At 33.9% G+C, this 16,001-nt stretch overlaps 1 protein-coding gene across 2 annotated transcripts in view; it reads right to left on the bottom strand.

Moving 5' to 3' along the window:
* Positions 1 to 1,185: 1,185 nt before the first annotated feature.
* Positions 1,186 to 16,001, bottom strand: part of CCDC88A (coiled-coil domain containing 88A) — a 105,314-nt gene continuing 90,498 nt past the window's right edge. The window contains exons 26-33 of one of the 2 annotated variants that reach the window (XM_014447194.2): positions 14,656 to 14,739; positions 13,440 to 13,643; positions 12,798 to 12,869; positions 11,545 to 11,625; positions 9,644 to 9,909; positions 8,740 to 9,202; positions 5,024 to 5,123; positions 1,429 to 4,509 (exon numbers count right to left, since the gene is read on the bottom strand). In XM_014447194.2, the coding sequence (XP_014302680.1) occupies positions 5,059 to 5,123; positions 8,740 to 9,202; positions 9,644 to 9,909; positions 11,545 to 11,625; positions 12,798 to 12,869; positions 13,440 to 13,643; positions 14,656 to 14,739 (1,235 nt within the window). In that variant the 3' untranslated portion in view covers positions 1,429 to 4,509; positions 5,024 to 5,058. Of the gene's footprint in view, positions 4,510 to 5,023; positions 5,124 to 8,739; positions 9,203 to 9,643; positions 9,910 to 11,544; positions 11,626 to 12,797; positions 12,870 to 13,439; positions 13,644 to 14,655; positions 14,740 to 16,001 lie in introns of both variants that reach the window. The other variant, XM_006083327.3, reaches the window with a different exon arrangement.

Genomic DNA, 16,001 nt, shown 5'->3' with positions numbered 1-16,001 from the left:
TCCCAGCCTCTCCTTTTTGTTATTTATTTTTTATTCTGGGATTTATTTACCTTCTATAATTGAAACTTTGTAGCCTTGAGAGGAGCTCAGAGCCGGCCAGGGCGGGCGAGAGGGAAGCTTGGCTTCCTCCACTGCCAGGGGCAACCCAAGCTTCCTGCTCGCTCCAGCTCCATGGCCATGGCCTGCTGAAAGCAGGTATCGGGTTTATTTAGCTTCTATAATTGAAACTTTGTTGCTTTGAGTGGAGCTTAGAGCCGGGCCGCGGCAAGCGGGAAGCTTGGCTTCCTCCATCATTGGGGCAACCAAGCCTCCTGCTTGCTCCAGCTCCGTGGCTGCCAGCTGCCATCTTGGTTGGGTTAATTTGCATATAGTTGCTCTTATTGGCTGGTTGTCATGGCTTAAGGTGTAGCGAAGGTACGGTCAATTTGCATGTGTCTTTTATTAGTGTAGATAGATGATTAGAAGCTACAAGTCTATGACAGAGTTTTTATAAAATATACAACAGATTTGAGAGATGCGGAGTTAATAAGAAACGCTTTTCATAAATGAAAACTTTATCCTGATTTGCCATGTTAGTTTTTACCTACTCTGTACTGTATCTCTAAGATACAGTAAGTTTTAGGTTGCTTTGCATATAAAATGAAGATTTAATGAATAGATCCAAAGACCTTAGATAAGTGGTCTAACTGCCCTTCCCCACCTCTGATAGAAACAGGTCCGCAAAGAATGTCCTTGCTTAAGGATACAAGGCTGGTTGCCATCTCTAACATTCTGCCTCCAATGGCTATGAGTGAAAATGAGATACTGATTTGTACAATCTATTGTTTATTGATTTTTTTTTCTTAGAGAGAGAAACATCGATTTGTTGTTCCACTTATTTATGCATTCATTGGTTGGTTCTTGTATGTGCCCTGTCCAGGGATAGAAGAGAACCTGCAACCAACCAACTGAGCAATCCAGCCAGGGCTGAACAAACTACTAATGTATTGAAACTTACTTTGGAATTGACAACTGGTACTCTTTTCTCTTTCTCCCAAAACCTCTAAAACCCATCCCAAAATGATTAGGACACAATCATATAAATAAGGTTATGGGTTATGTGAAAATTGGTTTTCCAGGGCAAAGGGAAAGGAAAGAATACTTGGCTAACTCATATTTTACAAATTTTAAATGATTACTAACCACTTGTTATAAAAATCACCTTTGCTTTATTTTTTTATATCAGTTTGATAAGCAAATGTTAAGCCAACCTAATTTTAAAAAATAAAGTTAAAAACTAAAATAAAAAGTGATGCTTTTAAAAAGATAAACAATGGTGTCATTATAAACTGGATTTCTGTGGCTGATATTAGGTACTGCCAAACATTTTGCTATTCAACTTCAAATCCCTCAGTAGCATTACTCTGAAAGGAAATGTTACAGCTTTTATATTATTTGATTTGGTATTTAATAACATTTATAAGTACAATGGCAAACATCAAAAGAGAAACCTTAGTAGAAAAGAAAAAGACAATTTATAATCAGGTTTTGTTAAAGGGTGTTATAAGTGCAACTTTATCTATAAGCATTCCTTTTAAGGCATTTTCATTGTCCAAATATTTCAACATGTACATCAAGTTTGATATTATAAAACGGGCTCCTTTTGTATTATTCATTCAAGACTTAAAAAAAAAATACATCTCAGGACTAAGTATAGCAAAAAAAAAAAAAAAATCACTTTTCTCCTAAGTAACTTAAAATACAAGTCATTTAGCATACATTATTCCGCACTGTAATCCAGATTTGGTATAATTATCTTTTTCACTTACTGACATAAACTGTTAAGACAGTGCAGGCTGTAGTATTTCATTTGTGAGGTGGCTGCAATTCTGTAATATGCACAGTGATTTTTAAGTAGGCTCTTACCATGCCTTGCATGAAAGGTGCTACAACAAACCTGTTTCATGAACTCTTTGGTAACCACCAGTTCAAAAACTTGGACCAAAATTTCCACATGGCCAGATCTGAAGCACTTTATTGGAGTTCTAGGCCGAAACTCTTACCCTGTATATTAAATTCTTCAGTGTTTTTTGGGGGTGGGGTCAGGTGGGGGGGTTAGGTGTAGATTTAGAATAAAACCAGATAATTAAAAGCATGTCAGGCACCAGTAAAAAGGCCCCAGTTAGTTTCTAGTTGGCCATACTATTTTGTTTAAAGAAAAAGAGTGACTTCCTACTAAGTTTGCTTCCAATGATACCTTTTGGAGAAAGTAAAATATTCATGTGGTTATTATCTAGTCCTTTTTTGAATTGTTATGAAAAGGGGATGAATATAATTGAGACTATTCCTACTTTTGCAATCTCAAGTGTTCCCTTGGTTGTTGCTTTAACTGGGCTTTCTCGAGGTCAGCCTACTCAGATTCAGTACTTTATAGGCTGCCCTTAGCATTTTCTACTTGAAGGAATAATGTGCTGCTTAAGTGAGCAGTTCTCTATTTTAGGACATCAGTATCCTGGAGAGGTCAAGCTGTGATATCATTCACCCTCATTGGGCCACCTCTTACTCATTAATTTCAATTTTCAGTAACTGTCCTGGGATGTGTCCTAGTTGTGCAAATTAGAAGCTAATTAATATAAACCTAAATTACCCACTTACTGTATTTTAGCTAAACCATAATTTCTATATTTATTTTCCATTTATCCACCTAAAAATGAATTTACATTTTTTTACATGCAAGTGTCTCTAGACTGCCATGATGCCCATGATCAATTTGATACTTGAATCTAGGGAGTCATGATGGAGAGAGATCTTTCAAAGTCTAGAGAATAGGTTTTAAATATGTCTGTTGTGTAATATCTATATTTTAGTAAGAATCCTTTGTATTTACATTACACAGCACCTTTCAGCCAAGAGTTCAAACGTGATTTAACTTTATAGCACTATTTGGTGGCAAAACCTAAGTTAAATAGTGGCTAAGTTAACCAAGTTTGCTAATTTCCATTTAATTTCTGGTCAACTATACATTCTGTCTTTTCATTAATGGTCTTTCTGAAAGAAGACTCTGATTACAACATAACTACTGGCCTACCCCCTCCAAAAAGATAAATATACATGAGAGAGATAAAGGAGGAGGAGGGAGAAGAGGAAGAGAGAGGAAGGGAGGGAGAGAAAAACAACACATTTCTCATGACATCTAGGTTAGTGATACACAGTTCACATAAACCACACACAGGAATATGAATTATTCTAAAAAGATTTTTAGAGCTGGTAATGAGAGCCTAAGAAGTACACTGTTAAAATTAAAAAGTCAGTATCTTCCTCATTTAAGACTTTTAAGATTATTCTGATATTTATGTTAAATAATGAATTTCCATTAACAGGTATCAATGCATTTTTTTTGATTTCATAAGAAAATAAAACTGTGATATAAAATTGGAACTACAAAAAGAATTGATGTTTCCCTGGGTTAAATTAACTAAATCTACTTTTTTGTGCTTCTTTCAAATGTTTAAGGTAACAAATGCATACAAATATTTCAAAAGTACCAATAATAGTTACCAACTTTAATGTAATATTAAAAAGGACAAAACCAGAAAAATTCTTATTAAGTGATAACCTTAATAATAAGTGAGTTCCTGGCAAAATGCAGATCATAGTAAATTATTTACATTATATTTGCCATAAGAAAACTTCTTAAGCAACAGTCAGCTCTCAAGTTAAAAAAACAAACATACATAACCCAATACTAAAGAAGGGAAATGAGTTAAAATACAACAACTTTATCTTGGGAATGCCATTTGCTGGAAAACCACCTTACTTAAATGTTTCAGGAAAACACTCTTTACTTAACTTGGATCCACTTGTGAATGCTTAGTGTTGCTTATTGGGGAATATGGAAAGATTAATATCACTGTAAATTTTTTTTAGCTCCTATCTCATTATGGATTTTTCAGATTTATCATATAAACTTGAATTTCTTGTTCAGTCCACCAAAATAATTGGCTTAAAAAAAATACCAACACATGCAGTCTGCTCACCAAATAAGACTCTGGCATGCCAAAACAAGGTTCTCTGTATCTTGATATATACTACATTCCACAACATACTACAGCATTTGATTTAGATTATACAACTAAATATAAATCACTAGATTTTCGCTAATATTTAGCAGAAGCATTAAGCAAACATGGATAAATTCATAAACAAATGATGAAAGAAGTAGGTTGTTCTTGGAGAACTTCTTGAAACCTCAAACACTTGGTCCTTAGCGAGAGAACATCCTTTATTCAGTAGATCTTAATAGTACAATGTATAGTAAGTCCTAAAACCTTCTAAAAATTTTGGCAGTTGACTCCAGTAGTGCTCCTTGATTCAAGGAAGGAATGAAGGTTTGTGTTTCTTGCCTGCTCTAGTCACGCAGAATTGTATAAAGTCTCCTTAAAGATTTAAAAAAATGATTTCTATAGTTGGGTGTCTTGTTACTTCAGATATAAAGGCTTCATACTGAGAAAATGAAGGACACTTTTCTCTCTGTATTTAGTTGAAAGGTAGAAAGAAGAAAGAAAATATAAGAAAAGCTTGAAGATAAGAGAGATATAAAATACAGAGCAGCCACTACAAGAACAGCATGCACCAGATATTTCTATAGGAATGAGAGTGACAGAAAATCAGAGACAAGTTTTCCTCAAGAGGCATTTAGTTTACCCTCAATTACCAAGAACACTGGCAAAGTTGTATTCCTACCACAAAAAAGAAAAGACTTCACACTGAGACAGGAATTCCTAAAACATTACTCACTACTAAAATTAAATTTAAATTGAGGAAAAAAATAATTCTTAAAGGTTTGCTTCCTGTGTGACAGGCAAAAAAAAAAGGCAATCAAATAAATCATCTTGCTTTACTAGTAAATAGGACAGAAGTCACGAATTAATTAAGCAAGCAATATTTACATCTGTTAATGCAATATGCACTTGTTCTTATACTTAATGCTGTTAGTTTGTATAAATGAGACTAATCTCATTTACGTTTTGAGTAAGAAACTCACCACTTGGCCCACATGTCATGTAGTGGGTAATAGAATTAGGAGCTTTGTTGCTCCCTAGACCTGCTTTTTGAATTTCTGCTTTCTTGTACTTTGTCCACATCTGCAGGAAAAAAGCATTTCATGTTATTTAATCAAAAGTTAAACATAATACAATTCATGAAGATAAGAAACTTAAAGAGCTCTCATTGAATAGGGCAAGGAGAAGGAATCTAACTCTGGGAAATTCTTTAATCTGATAGACATCTCATTACTTCAAGACTGATTTTCATAGTTTAAAAGCTAGAAATAATAAGACTGGTTTTCATAGTTTAAAAGCTAGAAATAATATGCCTCCTAGTGTCAAAAAGGTTTACTTGTTATGTTTATGTACTAAATGGTCACATATAGTTATAAAGTAAAAAGTAATCTTGCATGCAGTGGCAGAAACATCTACAATGAAATATTTGTATTACTAAGAAAACCTGGGCTTGAGGCATATTTTGTAGGCAAATAATATACCTCATTACACTGTAATAGCTAGAATTGTTTTGGTTAAAGGGGACCCAATACATAACAGTGTAAATTTACAATGTCATACAAATAATATTGGTATAATTTCTAGAAACCTAGGCCAGGAATAGAAACTATGCAGTTTCATCTAAAATTAGGGTATTGAATCTCACATAGTTTTTCAAATAATCTTTTGTGAAGCCATAGGATTTTTATGGAGATGTCTTAGAACAAAAACAGGTAGCTGCTCAATTGAGTCAGAGTTTTACTTTCACTTTTAAAAATGTATTTAATTGGGGGCATCTTTCTAAGATTTCATTTATATTAATATAGTGTTCTGAGAGACTTTTATGACTCCACAGCTTTTGATAGTTTCTGGAGGAAATCTAGTCTGTATTCTTAGACAATCGTCAAGACACATGGACATGGTATGTATCTGTCTCACATGCACAGTGTGCATCTTCTTTTTGAAAATGTGCTGTATATGTAACTATAGCCATTTGGGTTGTAAATACTTCTTTACTGTAAAAGTAATTTTTAAAAATAATCACAGATTTTAATATAATAGCACATGATTTCTCAATGTATGAAATTTAAATATTTTAAATTTAAAAAATGGCCAGATTTATAATATTTAAAAAGTTGAAATAGTTGAGAAATAAAACTTGACTCAATGTGGAAAAGAAATAATAATTATTACATTTGCCTGATATATGTCCTCCATCTAATCTCACCTGTATTTGCCATTAATTTTTATTACTAGGTTATGAAAAAATAAAAGAAGGCATACCAAAAACATTTAAAATGTTAGAATTGAGTATAAAACAAATGACAATAAAATAGATTGATGTATTCACACAGAAAATATATTAGGTGGTACTAAAAATATGAAAATTTTCTGATTTACCTGCTCTCGTACTACTTTTAGTAATAGCTGGCTATGAGAAAAGTAGTATGGTCAAAGGTGTAAGTAGAAGGGGCCTAATCCTGAAATGAGCTTGTGTAAGTACAAACGGATGGCTTAAATTACAAAAGATACATATTTCATTAAGCAAAGATTCTCTATAGATTGTTCTTTGGTTCAATTATTAACAATAATTAATATAACAACATGTAGTAAATAATAATTTCCTTCATCTTTAGAAAGTTACCTTTCAAAGCATTCCTTTCAGATGCCAGGCTGTTACTAACAGATATATTTAGGCTAAGTCAAAATGGCAAAAACATTCCAGAGACAGAGCGAAGATATACTCCTCCAGAGATAAGTGAGAGTTATGAGTTTTTATTTTTGTTTTATTCTGGGAGATTCAAGTTTAGCTGATTCTGCTTTTAAAGGACCACAGCAAGAGACAATTTTAAAGTTTATGACACCAGAGTCAAAGTTAGCAAATATTTTCTCTAACTTATATGGTTACTTTTTAGCTACAAGTCATATTTATTCTTAGTTCTAAAATTTGTTCTACTAAAAGTACACCTATTAAGTTTAAGTGGTTACAAATCCTAATATTTTATTTTAGCACAATGTACTCATTTTAGAAAACTTTTTTAAGGACAGACATATAATTTAATAATAAATTATAAAGTTATATAAGTACCAATCTTCACCACTTTGTAAACTTGCTACCTTTTTTTACAGAAGTAAAAATGCAAATTTTCAACACATTGAGTATGATTGGTTTATTTCTCTTTGACTCTATTAAAAAAAAAGAACTAGAAAAACTCTGATTCTAAGTAAAAATTAATCTTGAAGGAAGATGAAGAAAAGTGCAGAAAAGAAATAGAATACATAGAAAATGCTCCTAGACACTGTAAAAGTCATATTTAAATTTGATGGGGTTTTTTAAGAATTACACTAACTTTATTAATATTAACAATATTTTAAATCTGAACAATTTTATAAATATGGGCAGTAGTTAATATTTGCTACATAAAGTATTGAGTTATTAACTATTTCTTTGAAAATAAAACAGGACAGAAGGCATAATTAAATGGCAAAGGAAAAGGACTTTTTTTTTTTTTTTTTTTTACATATTTTCCTATACATGTGCAATATGTGGTGCACATTCTGGAAATAAAAGAAAGGGCCTGGCCTTCGTGGCTCAGTGGTTGAGCATCGACTTATGAACCAGGAAGGCATCGTTCGGTTCCAGGTCAGAGCACATGCCTGGGTTGCGGGCTCGATCCCCAGTAGGGGGGCATGTTTCGCTCTCTCCCTCTCCCTCTCCCTTCCTCTCTGAAATCAATAAAAATATATATATTTTAAAAAGAAATATTTCTTAGAAAAAGAAAAAGAAAGGAATGAGAAGAAGGAAGAGAGGAAATGAGCATTCTTTTTTGGAAGCAACAAAGTATGACTTGGAAATGCTTTCTTGGTAATTATAGCATGCAACTATCTTAACATGCTTCTAAAAGTAACAATCTCTTGTCAGGCGGCAAGAAATGTGAAAGAGGAGCATGTATTGTTAAGGTTTTTAAAGTCATGCAGAAAATATACAATGCAATTAATATTTCATGCAGGCTTTGGTGTGGTTACACATTCACATTTACATACAAGCCATCATGTACAGCCAAACACTATGCCACGATTTGAAAATAAAAATATGAACCTTGCCAAATACTTTTCAACAGCAGCTCTTCAAGTCAGATTAGAGAAGCATAGTACATATCAAATGACATCAGGATTATACTGTGCAGTTTTGATCATACACAACCATATTCATACCAAACAGTCTGATTATCCTCAGAAACCAACAATGCAGCTTCTGTGTCATCAGGACAGAGGCATGCAGGAGTGATAAGATTACTGCTACCTACAGAAGACTGTGGGTTATAGTTACCACGGATCTGATTATCAGAAAACGGTTCATTATCTTTCTGTGAAGCTTTATCCAAAGAGGCAGAAGCCTGGTCAGTTACTCTGGTGACTGGCCTGGGAGGTAACCCACTTATGTTACTAACTAACTCTGTATTCAGGGATAAAAATGGCTGAGAAGGATGAGTAAATGACTCTATACTATCTTTAGCTGATATTACAAGTGTGTCATTAGACATATTAATGGTGGCAAAAGTTTGGTTTAGAAAATGTGACCTTTCTGTTGTTGAGTTCCTAGCCTGGGCATATAGAGACTCAGGCTCATCTGTAACTACATCAATGTGTGCATGAGAACCTACAGAATATGTCGGGCTGTGAAGCTTATGGTAAGACCACTGGTGTAAACGGTACTCACTAGATGCTGCAGTGATGTGGCTATCAGCAACAGCTGGTGATGGATCAACTGACATAGGTAGTCTACTGTCCTTGGTCAAAAAATCATGGATGCTTGTCCTTCGAGTAGTCCCTTCTGCAGTAGAGATCACGCTGCTTGCACGAGGTAAAGTGGCATAAGGATTACTATCTTTTGATTGTCGTGACAAAGAAGATTCTTTTACTAATTTTATCTTTCCTTGAGTGCCTGGTGTAGGTTTTCCTGGAGAACTAACAAAGTAGGTATCTTCAGTCTTTTGAGGACCAGGTCTCACAAATTGTTCAGGCTTAGTTGTCCGTCTATCGTAGAAGTCTCCTGGGCTTTTCCCACTTACTGACCTGGCCAGACCACAGCTAACGGGTTTGCTTTTTCCCAAAAAGTCAGAAGAGACAGACAAACTTTTCATTACTTCATCTAAAAGATTATCTTGACTTGAGGACTTTATCTGTTAAAAAACAAAGCAGATTAATGAATATCAGGCATGCTTTTACTTTCCTGATATATTAGATTGCATAATATAAAGCCGCTAGTATTTCTAAACACTCCTTTACTTAAAAAAAAAATGCTCGGTTCACCCTGGCCAGTGTGGCTCAGTGGTAGAGCATCAGTCTATGCACTGAAGGGTCTCGGGTTCAATTCCAATCAAGGTCTCGTACAGGTTTGTTCCCTAGCTGCCCTCCCCCCCACTGTGGGGGCACATGTGGAGGCAACCAATTGATGTGTCTTTCTCACACAGATGTTTCTCTCCTTCCCTCCCCTTCCACTCTTCCTAAAAATCAATGGGAAAAATATCATCGGGCATTAACAACAACAAAAAAGCTCTAAAGTTGTCACAGATATTTAACTTGAAATGCCCATCTAAATTAAGGTCACCTATAAAACTAACCTGTATTGAGGTAAGCTTGTTGCTTTCTTCCAAAAACTGTTGTAGAGTAACAACTTCACTTCCAGGGGAACCAGTTTTGACCTTGTGATGTGCTCGACTCTCAGTTTCAGGCATTTTGTGCTGGAGCACTGGACTTGATCTGGTCTGTCTTTTCAAGTACTGGACTGGACTGCTACCACTGCTGGACCAAGCCTCATGATCATGAAGCAAGCTAAATTCCCCACTGCTATGGCTCTGTGGCCTGCTCTGGATAGTAACTGCACCTGCTTTTGGAGTAAATGGTGTGTTAAGAATTCAATAATAGAAATGAGATTAAAACTACATAAGTAAAAAGATTTATTGACGGGGTTCTTACGAAGAGCCGAAGGGACTTTCAAGCTTTACTTAGAAATGCTTAGTAACTATGTTTATCTTTCACTAGTCTAACAACTGCCAGATTATTTTGTCTACCATAAACTTATCAGTCTATCATAGCCTGCTTCTTTATTTTGTCAATTTGACAAATATAAGCACCTTTGCCACCATACTCAGAGCCTAAACATATAATGCAGACACTTAATGCATTTGATGAGGAAATGAATGAATAAATAAATGGTTAATATGTTTTTTTAAAATACAGGTTTAAATACAAATTGACCCTGAATAACATGGGATTAGGGGTGCTGACCCCCTCCCCCTCCGCATATTTTCAAGAGTCAACTATAACTGTAAACCACCTCACAATTTAGAACAAGACGTGACTGTAGGAATTTTAAATTATTTCTGAATGTTAAAACCAAAAACTATTCTAAATGCTAAAAATTCTAATGCTTTGCCTTTCTATGAAGTTTTTATTCCTTAAAGTTTTATCTGTTCATCCTTAATAAATGACCTTAAAGAAAAAAATTTTAAATTTAAATAGGCATATAATTTTGATCAAAAGCAAACTGATACAGTATATAATAAATGCAACTTTCCATGGTTTTCCAATCACAAAAGAGTAAAGTACGTCATGAAAGAATTTGGCTCAAGTTCTGTAACAATTTTATAGAAATAAGATTTTCTTAAATTTTCAAATACTTCTTCATATGTTCAGATTACTTTTTCCTACTGGCTATACAAACATGATTATAAAAATTTAAAAATCCCTTTTTTTCAGATCATGGCAAAAAAGTCATAGCATTAATGATAGAAATAAACTGAAATGGAGACAAAAGGATTTTATAATGCAAAGAGCAATGGAACAAATGCATTGACTCTAATTTGGCAATTCTGGACTGTACAGAATAGTATTTTAACACTTTTATAATCTATTAAACAATTCCAGAATCTGAGTAGGCAGTATACCTTTAAGGAAAAAGGTATTAGTCAAGGCTTCCAGACAGACATTACATAACAGCCTTACCTGGAATGTATATTTAAAAACTAAGGAAAAATATTTGAAATAATTCTTAGATGAGCTATATGCATCCACTTGGCTCTTGTTTCACATATATACACACAATTGCCTTATCAAATTAAAAAATATATTTCCCCCTATTTCATGGATAAGTTTTGTGTATGTAAAACTCCTTCTGTGAGTTCAATGTGCATGCATCATGAAAAAATTAAGGACAACCATGTTAATGAGAAAGATAAAACATAAGTAAAATAAGAACTACAGATATTTTTGAAGTATAAATTATAATAAAAATATTTTACCCGTGAAAGATAAAAAATGGAAACCAAAATAACTGCTCCTGTTTCTACATTTATATACATTGAAATACATTTGTATTACAATGTTGAAAGTATAAAATATTCCAAGGAACTATGTTCCAAACAGATGATTTGGATTTCACACTTTACCCTAGAAACTTCATCCATCTCCCTTTTAAATGTGGAAATGGATGAACATATTAATAAATTTACCTACAGCATACCTTTGACTTCATGGAGTGAAGCATTATTATTGCTATTGCTAGTGGATGTCCTGCCACTATCCAGGCTGGCTGGTCTCGAAGCTAAATGAAAACATCAGGAGACAGTGTGATAAAACTTCCAGCTGCTGACACTGAACTTTACATTCTGACCACAGAATGCTTTGAGAAAGTAATCGTGCATACTTGCACACACTGAGCATGCCCACCGACAGCTGAATCGTATACGTTAGAGAGCAAAGACATTCATTACCACATAGTTTAGTAATACAGGGCACGTCTGAAACAATTGTTGAAATTTAAAGAAAAGAAGATAAATTGCATATTAGATTTGAATATGATTTCTAGAAGGATACTAGGACTATTTTAGATTAATAGAGTGACATGCAAAAAAAGGTGCTAGTGATTAGGTCACTTACAACAGATCAAACAAAGAACCCTGCACATTGCAGAGATGCCACAAACAGGAGGAATATGAGCATCTGCAGTTAATGTTTTGTATTCCTATCCATAGAAGGGAAACAACCGCACAGTTAACATGGCCCTATCCTATTTCTTAAAATCCTGCTTTCATATGAAATTCCTTTTACATGTTATCCACTTATTGTTAATAATTTAGTTTGGTAAGATATGATTTTCCAGATAGAAATTTAAAAACCTGAATGCTTGACATTGCAGAATGTTTTTTTTAATTTTCTTGTTTAAAGTATTACAAATAGTAGTACATATGTCTCATTTTTTTCCACATTGACCTTCCCCTGGCCTCCTCTACCCCCCCCCCCCCGCACATGCCCTTATCCCCCCCCCCCCCAGTGTCTTGTGTCCATTGGTTATGATTATATGCATGCATATAAGTCCTTCGATTGATCTCTTACCGCCCCCCCCAACACTCCCCAGCCTTCCTGCTGTAATTTGACAGTCTGTTCGATGCTTCTGCAGAATATGGTTTCTTAAAGTTTATATTTTCTTAGAGTAAATATAGTAAAAATTCAGAACTTTTAAACTTATACCAAAATGGCAACAAAATTACCTTTAATCATTGTGCAGGAATACTTTATAAATGACCTTGACTAAAACAGAGACTATTTAGATGAAGCAGTATCCTTAAAAGGGGCAAAGGGGAGTATTAGGTTTGAAGAAATGGCAGAGGTATGAGGTGCAGGTTAGATAAAACATCCTTGCTGGCAATGCACATTTAGATTCAATGCAACATTCTATAGTTAATAAGTACTCTCTACATAAAGTTCATATCTTACCATGAACTCTTGATCCCGTACTAGAATCATCACTAATACCTTGTGGACTTATATCTTCAAAGGATGTAGCATCTACATAAAATAGCAAAATAGATATAAAAGTATTTCTTAACAACAACAAAAAAACATTGTAAAATTTTATTTACTCAGAATATGGAAACTCTTTTTCAATTACATATAATACATCTCTATTTAATATATTTCTAGACTCAACAAAAAACTGGAACTGGAGCAAGAAAAAGAATAGCTCTGATGAGTTTACTCGTCAACAGAACAGTCTCCCTGACCCTGCAAAGCAAGAGCCTCGGTTGTTCTACATGTGTTTTTTTTCTCTGTTTGAAGTCATAGGTGTGTGTTTTTTTTAAGCTTCTATTATTCTCTCCTTTTCTCAAACTTTACTTGCATTACTTTTTCTTTTCTTGTCAGTTCATTAGCTGTTTATTATTAAAAGCTTAGGAAAAACTTTTAGTTATTTTATGTCTTAAATTTTTTGAAATGCTTTGAAAATTCCCTCCAATCAAAGCCAGATTGTTTTGATAATTATTTCCGTTTGCTGCTGTCAAAAAATACACATGGGAAAGTCAAATTAAAATTTCTGTTGCCAACAGTTCCACAACAGTGCAAATAGCAGACGGCCTATACCTTTATTATTAACCAACTGCTTGGATCTGAAGCCTGTAGAAGAGTTGACAGTTGAAAAGTTGATAGCTGTAGTAGAGAAGGCCATAGCTCCCAATTCTTTTCTCCTTTTACCCGTTGAAATATCATCCGGAACCTCCAAATTCTCAGTACTACCTGTCCACTGTCCTCCTGCTAGGACCATGGACTGCACCAGGTCATTCATGGCTGGGATGCAAATGAAAGCAAATGAATCAGCACGGTTAATGTTCTTGCTCTTATTTCTCTTTTGTCTTATAAATGATCTGGGGGTTTTTCCCTATGGATTAATGCAAGTGAAAACAAAAAACTGTAACCACAATGTCATTCAAATTATGACATGCATTCAGCTCAATGAAATGAATAGGCCAAAGGCTAATAAATTTCAGTAAATATTTTTATCCCATCTCCACCCCATTTAAAGATGGGAAAAGGAATTTTACTCTGTACAACTGCCATGCTTTTGCGCAGCGATGTGCAATATAATTAGAAGCCTTCATAATGTGGTTTTGTGGTGACAAAAATGGAATGAATAAAGGTAAGATGGAGAGCAGTTCTTATACGGCATCATTACTGAAAATGATAAAGAGTCCTTGGTCAGAGCAGGTTACTGAAGGAATTATTCATTTTATCAACCAAATAAGTATACCATTAATAAAAACCTGAAAGAGACGATAGTCAAAGTGACAGACATTTAATGTGATTATGTAATTACCCATTCCACTTAAAAAAAAAAAAAGGAAAACCAGAGTATTATTATATAAAGAATGACAAACATTTTTAAGGGTTACAGGCCATTTTATTTATTTATTTAATCTAGTTCATTAAGGAAATAAATGTCTATTGCTAAACATTCTGTTATATTTTCTTTAAGTAAATTTCTTTGGGAAAAAATCTCTAATGGCATAAAATTAGGGTTTTATTTCTGCCAACTTTTAGAAAGCACTGGAAATTTACAAGTATATTATTACACGTACAACTATACATATGCATGTATATGTATGTATCAGTGAACATACATATAATGCAAATTCAGTGCCAGTTTTGAAAAAAAAAAAAATTCTTCCAGCTCCTTGTATTAGAGGAAGACTGCACTTTGTAAAATAAGAAAATTGGCACAGTCCAGAGAAAGGTTAGTGAAAATTAGTAATGGAAGCCAATGTAGTCAACTGAAAGAAGCTGAACTGTCATAAAGTCTTACACATGGAACGACGGTAGCAGGCCTTCATTTTGTCTTTATCCTTCGGTCTGTTCCTCAAAAAGGGCAGTCTTTTCAGTGCAACCACTTTAATGTCAGAGCATGAGGAAAAACAGAAACAGAAAAATGAAACAGAAAAAAGGGAGAAGAACAGATGGGAGTTAAATGTTGAAATTAAGGACAGAAATGAATGTCTGAGTTTCAGCTTATGTATGCTATATTAAAGTTATTATTCTCGTGCTGCTGAGTGATAATGAAATATGAAATAAGCACTCTGATACTTTAAAATACTTGGAATGGCACTGAAGACAATGATGAGGAACATATACTTTGAAAGCTTGGATTAGCTAAAGTCCTATAAATACAGGAACTGGTTAGAATTACTTATGGAACAAGTTTCCTAGTTAAGTTGTAAATGTATACCTTTAAAATTAGAACTATTGGTGGGACACAGAGTATACGTGCTAAAAATGTACAAGGCTTTTCAATCCTCTATATTCTTTAATTTTTTAAATTATAAGGCTTTACGGAAAAAGTAATTTAAGCATATGCACTTAAGAGTATTTTAGTAATATACATCACCAAAAACTAAAGTGCCTATGGGATGTTTTAAACAATCTAAAGCTTTTAAAACTTTCATTAAAAATTTTCAATACTTTCTTAAACTTTAATAAAGAAATAGCAAATTGCTTCTTGGTGCAATATGTAGTAGCACGATGAAAATATATATTCTTTGAACAGTCTTTCAAAAGATGAAATGAGCAATTACATTAAACTTCATTTTACCAAAAAGTTGTCTGGGGAAAGAGAAAAAAGTATTATGACAGTAGTAAGTGCTAACACTAAGTCCTGATAAGGCTAAAAGATATGAAGGCATCCTAAAGCAAGCAAAAATGACCCCAAAAAAGTGTATATTACATTTTTAGGTATTTATTTTGAAGGGTTTTTTCAGTGAGGTTATTAAAAAAATCAAAGATAGTACTGTGCAAGAAGATTTTGTGAATGTAAATGAGGGTTATAACTACAGGAGTCATTAGTACAAAAATAAAAATGTTCACTAGAGTCACTAACTTTCTTAAACTACACTAAATATATTTTTTTTCTAAATATATTTTTATTGATTTCAGAGACGAAGGGAGAGGGAGAGAGATAAAAACATTAATGATGAAACAGAACCATTGATCAGCTGCCTCCTGCACACTCCCTACTGGGGATTGAGCCCACAACCGGGGCATGTGCCCTGACTGGGAATCGAACTGTGACTTCCTGGTTCATGGGTCAATGCTCAATCACTGAACTACATCTTGCTAAACTATATTTTAATAAGATTTAAATACAAAAAGCCCCGG

Source organism: Myotis lucifugus, unplaced genomic scaffold (assembly GCF_000147115.1).
Source record: "Myotis lucifugus unplaced genomic scaffold, Myoluc2.0 scaffold_6, whole genome shotgun sequence".
Classification (NCBI taxonomy): Eukaryota; Metazoa; Chordata; class Mammalia; order Chiroptera; family Vespertilionidae; genus Myotis; species Myotis lucifugus.
This window is presented reverse-complemented; position numbering and strand designations above follow the sequence as displayed.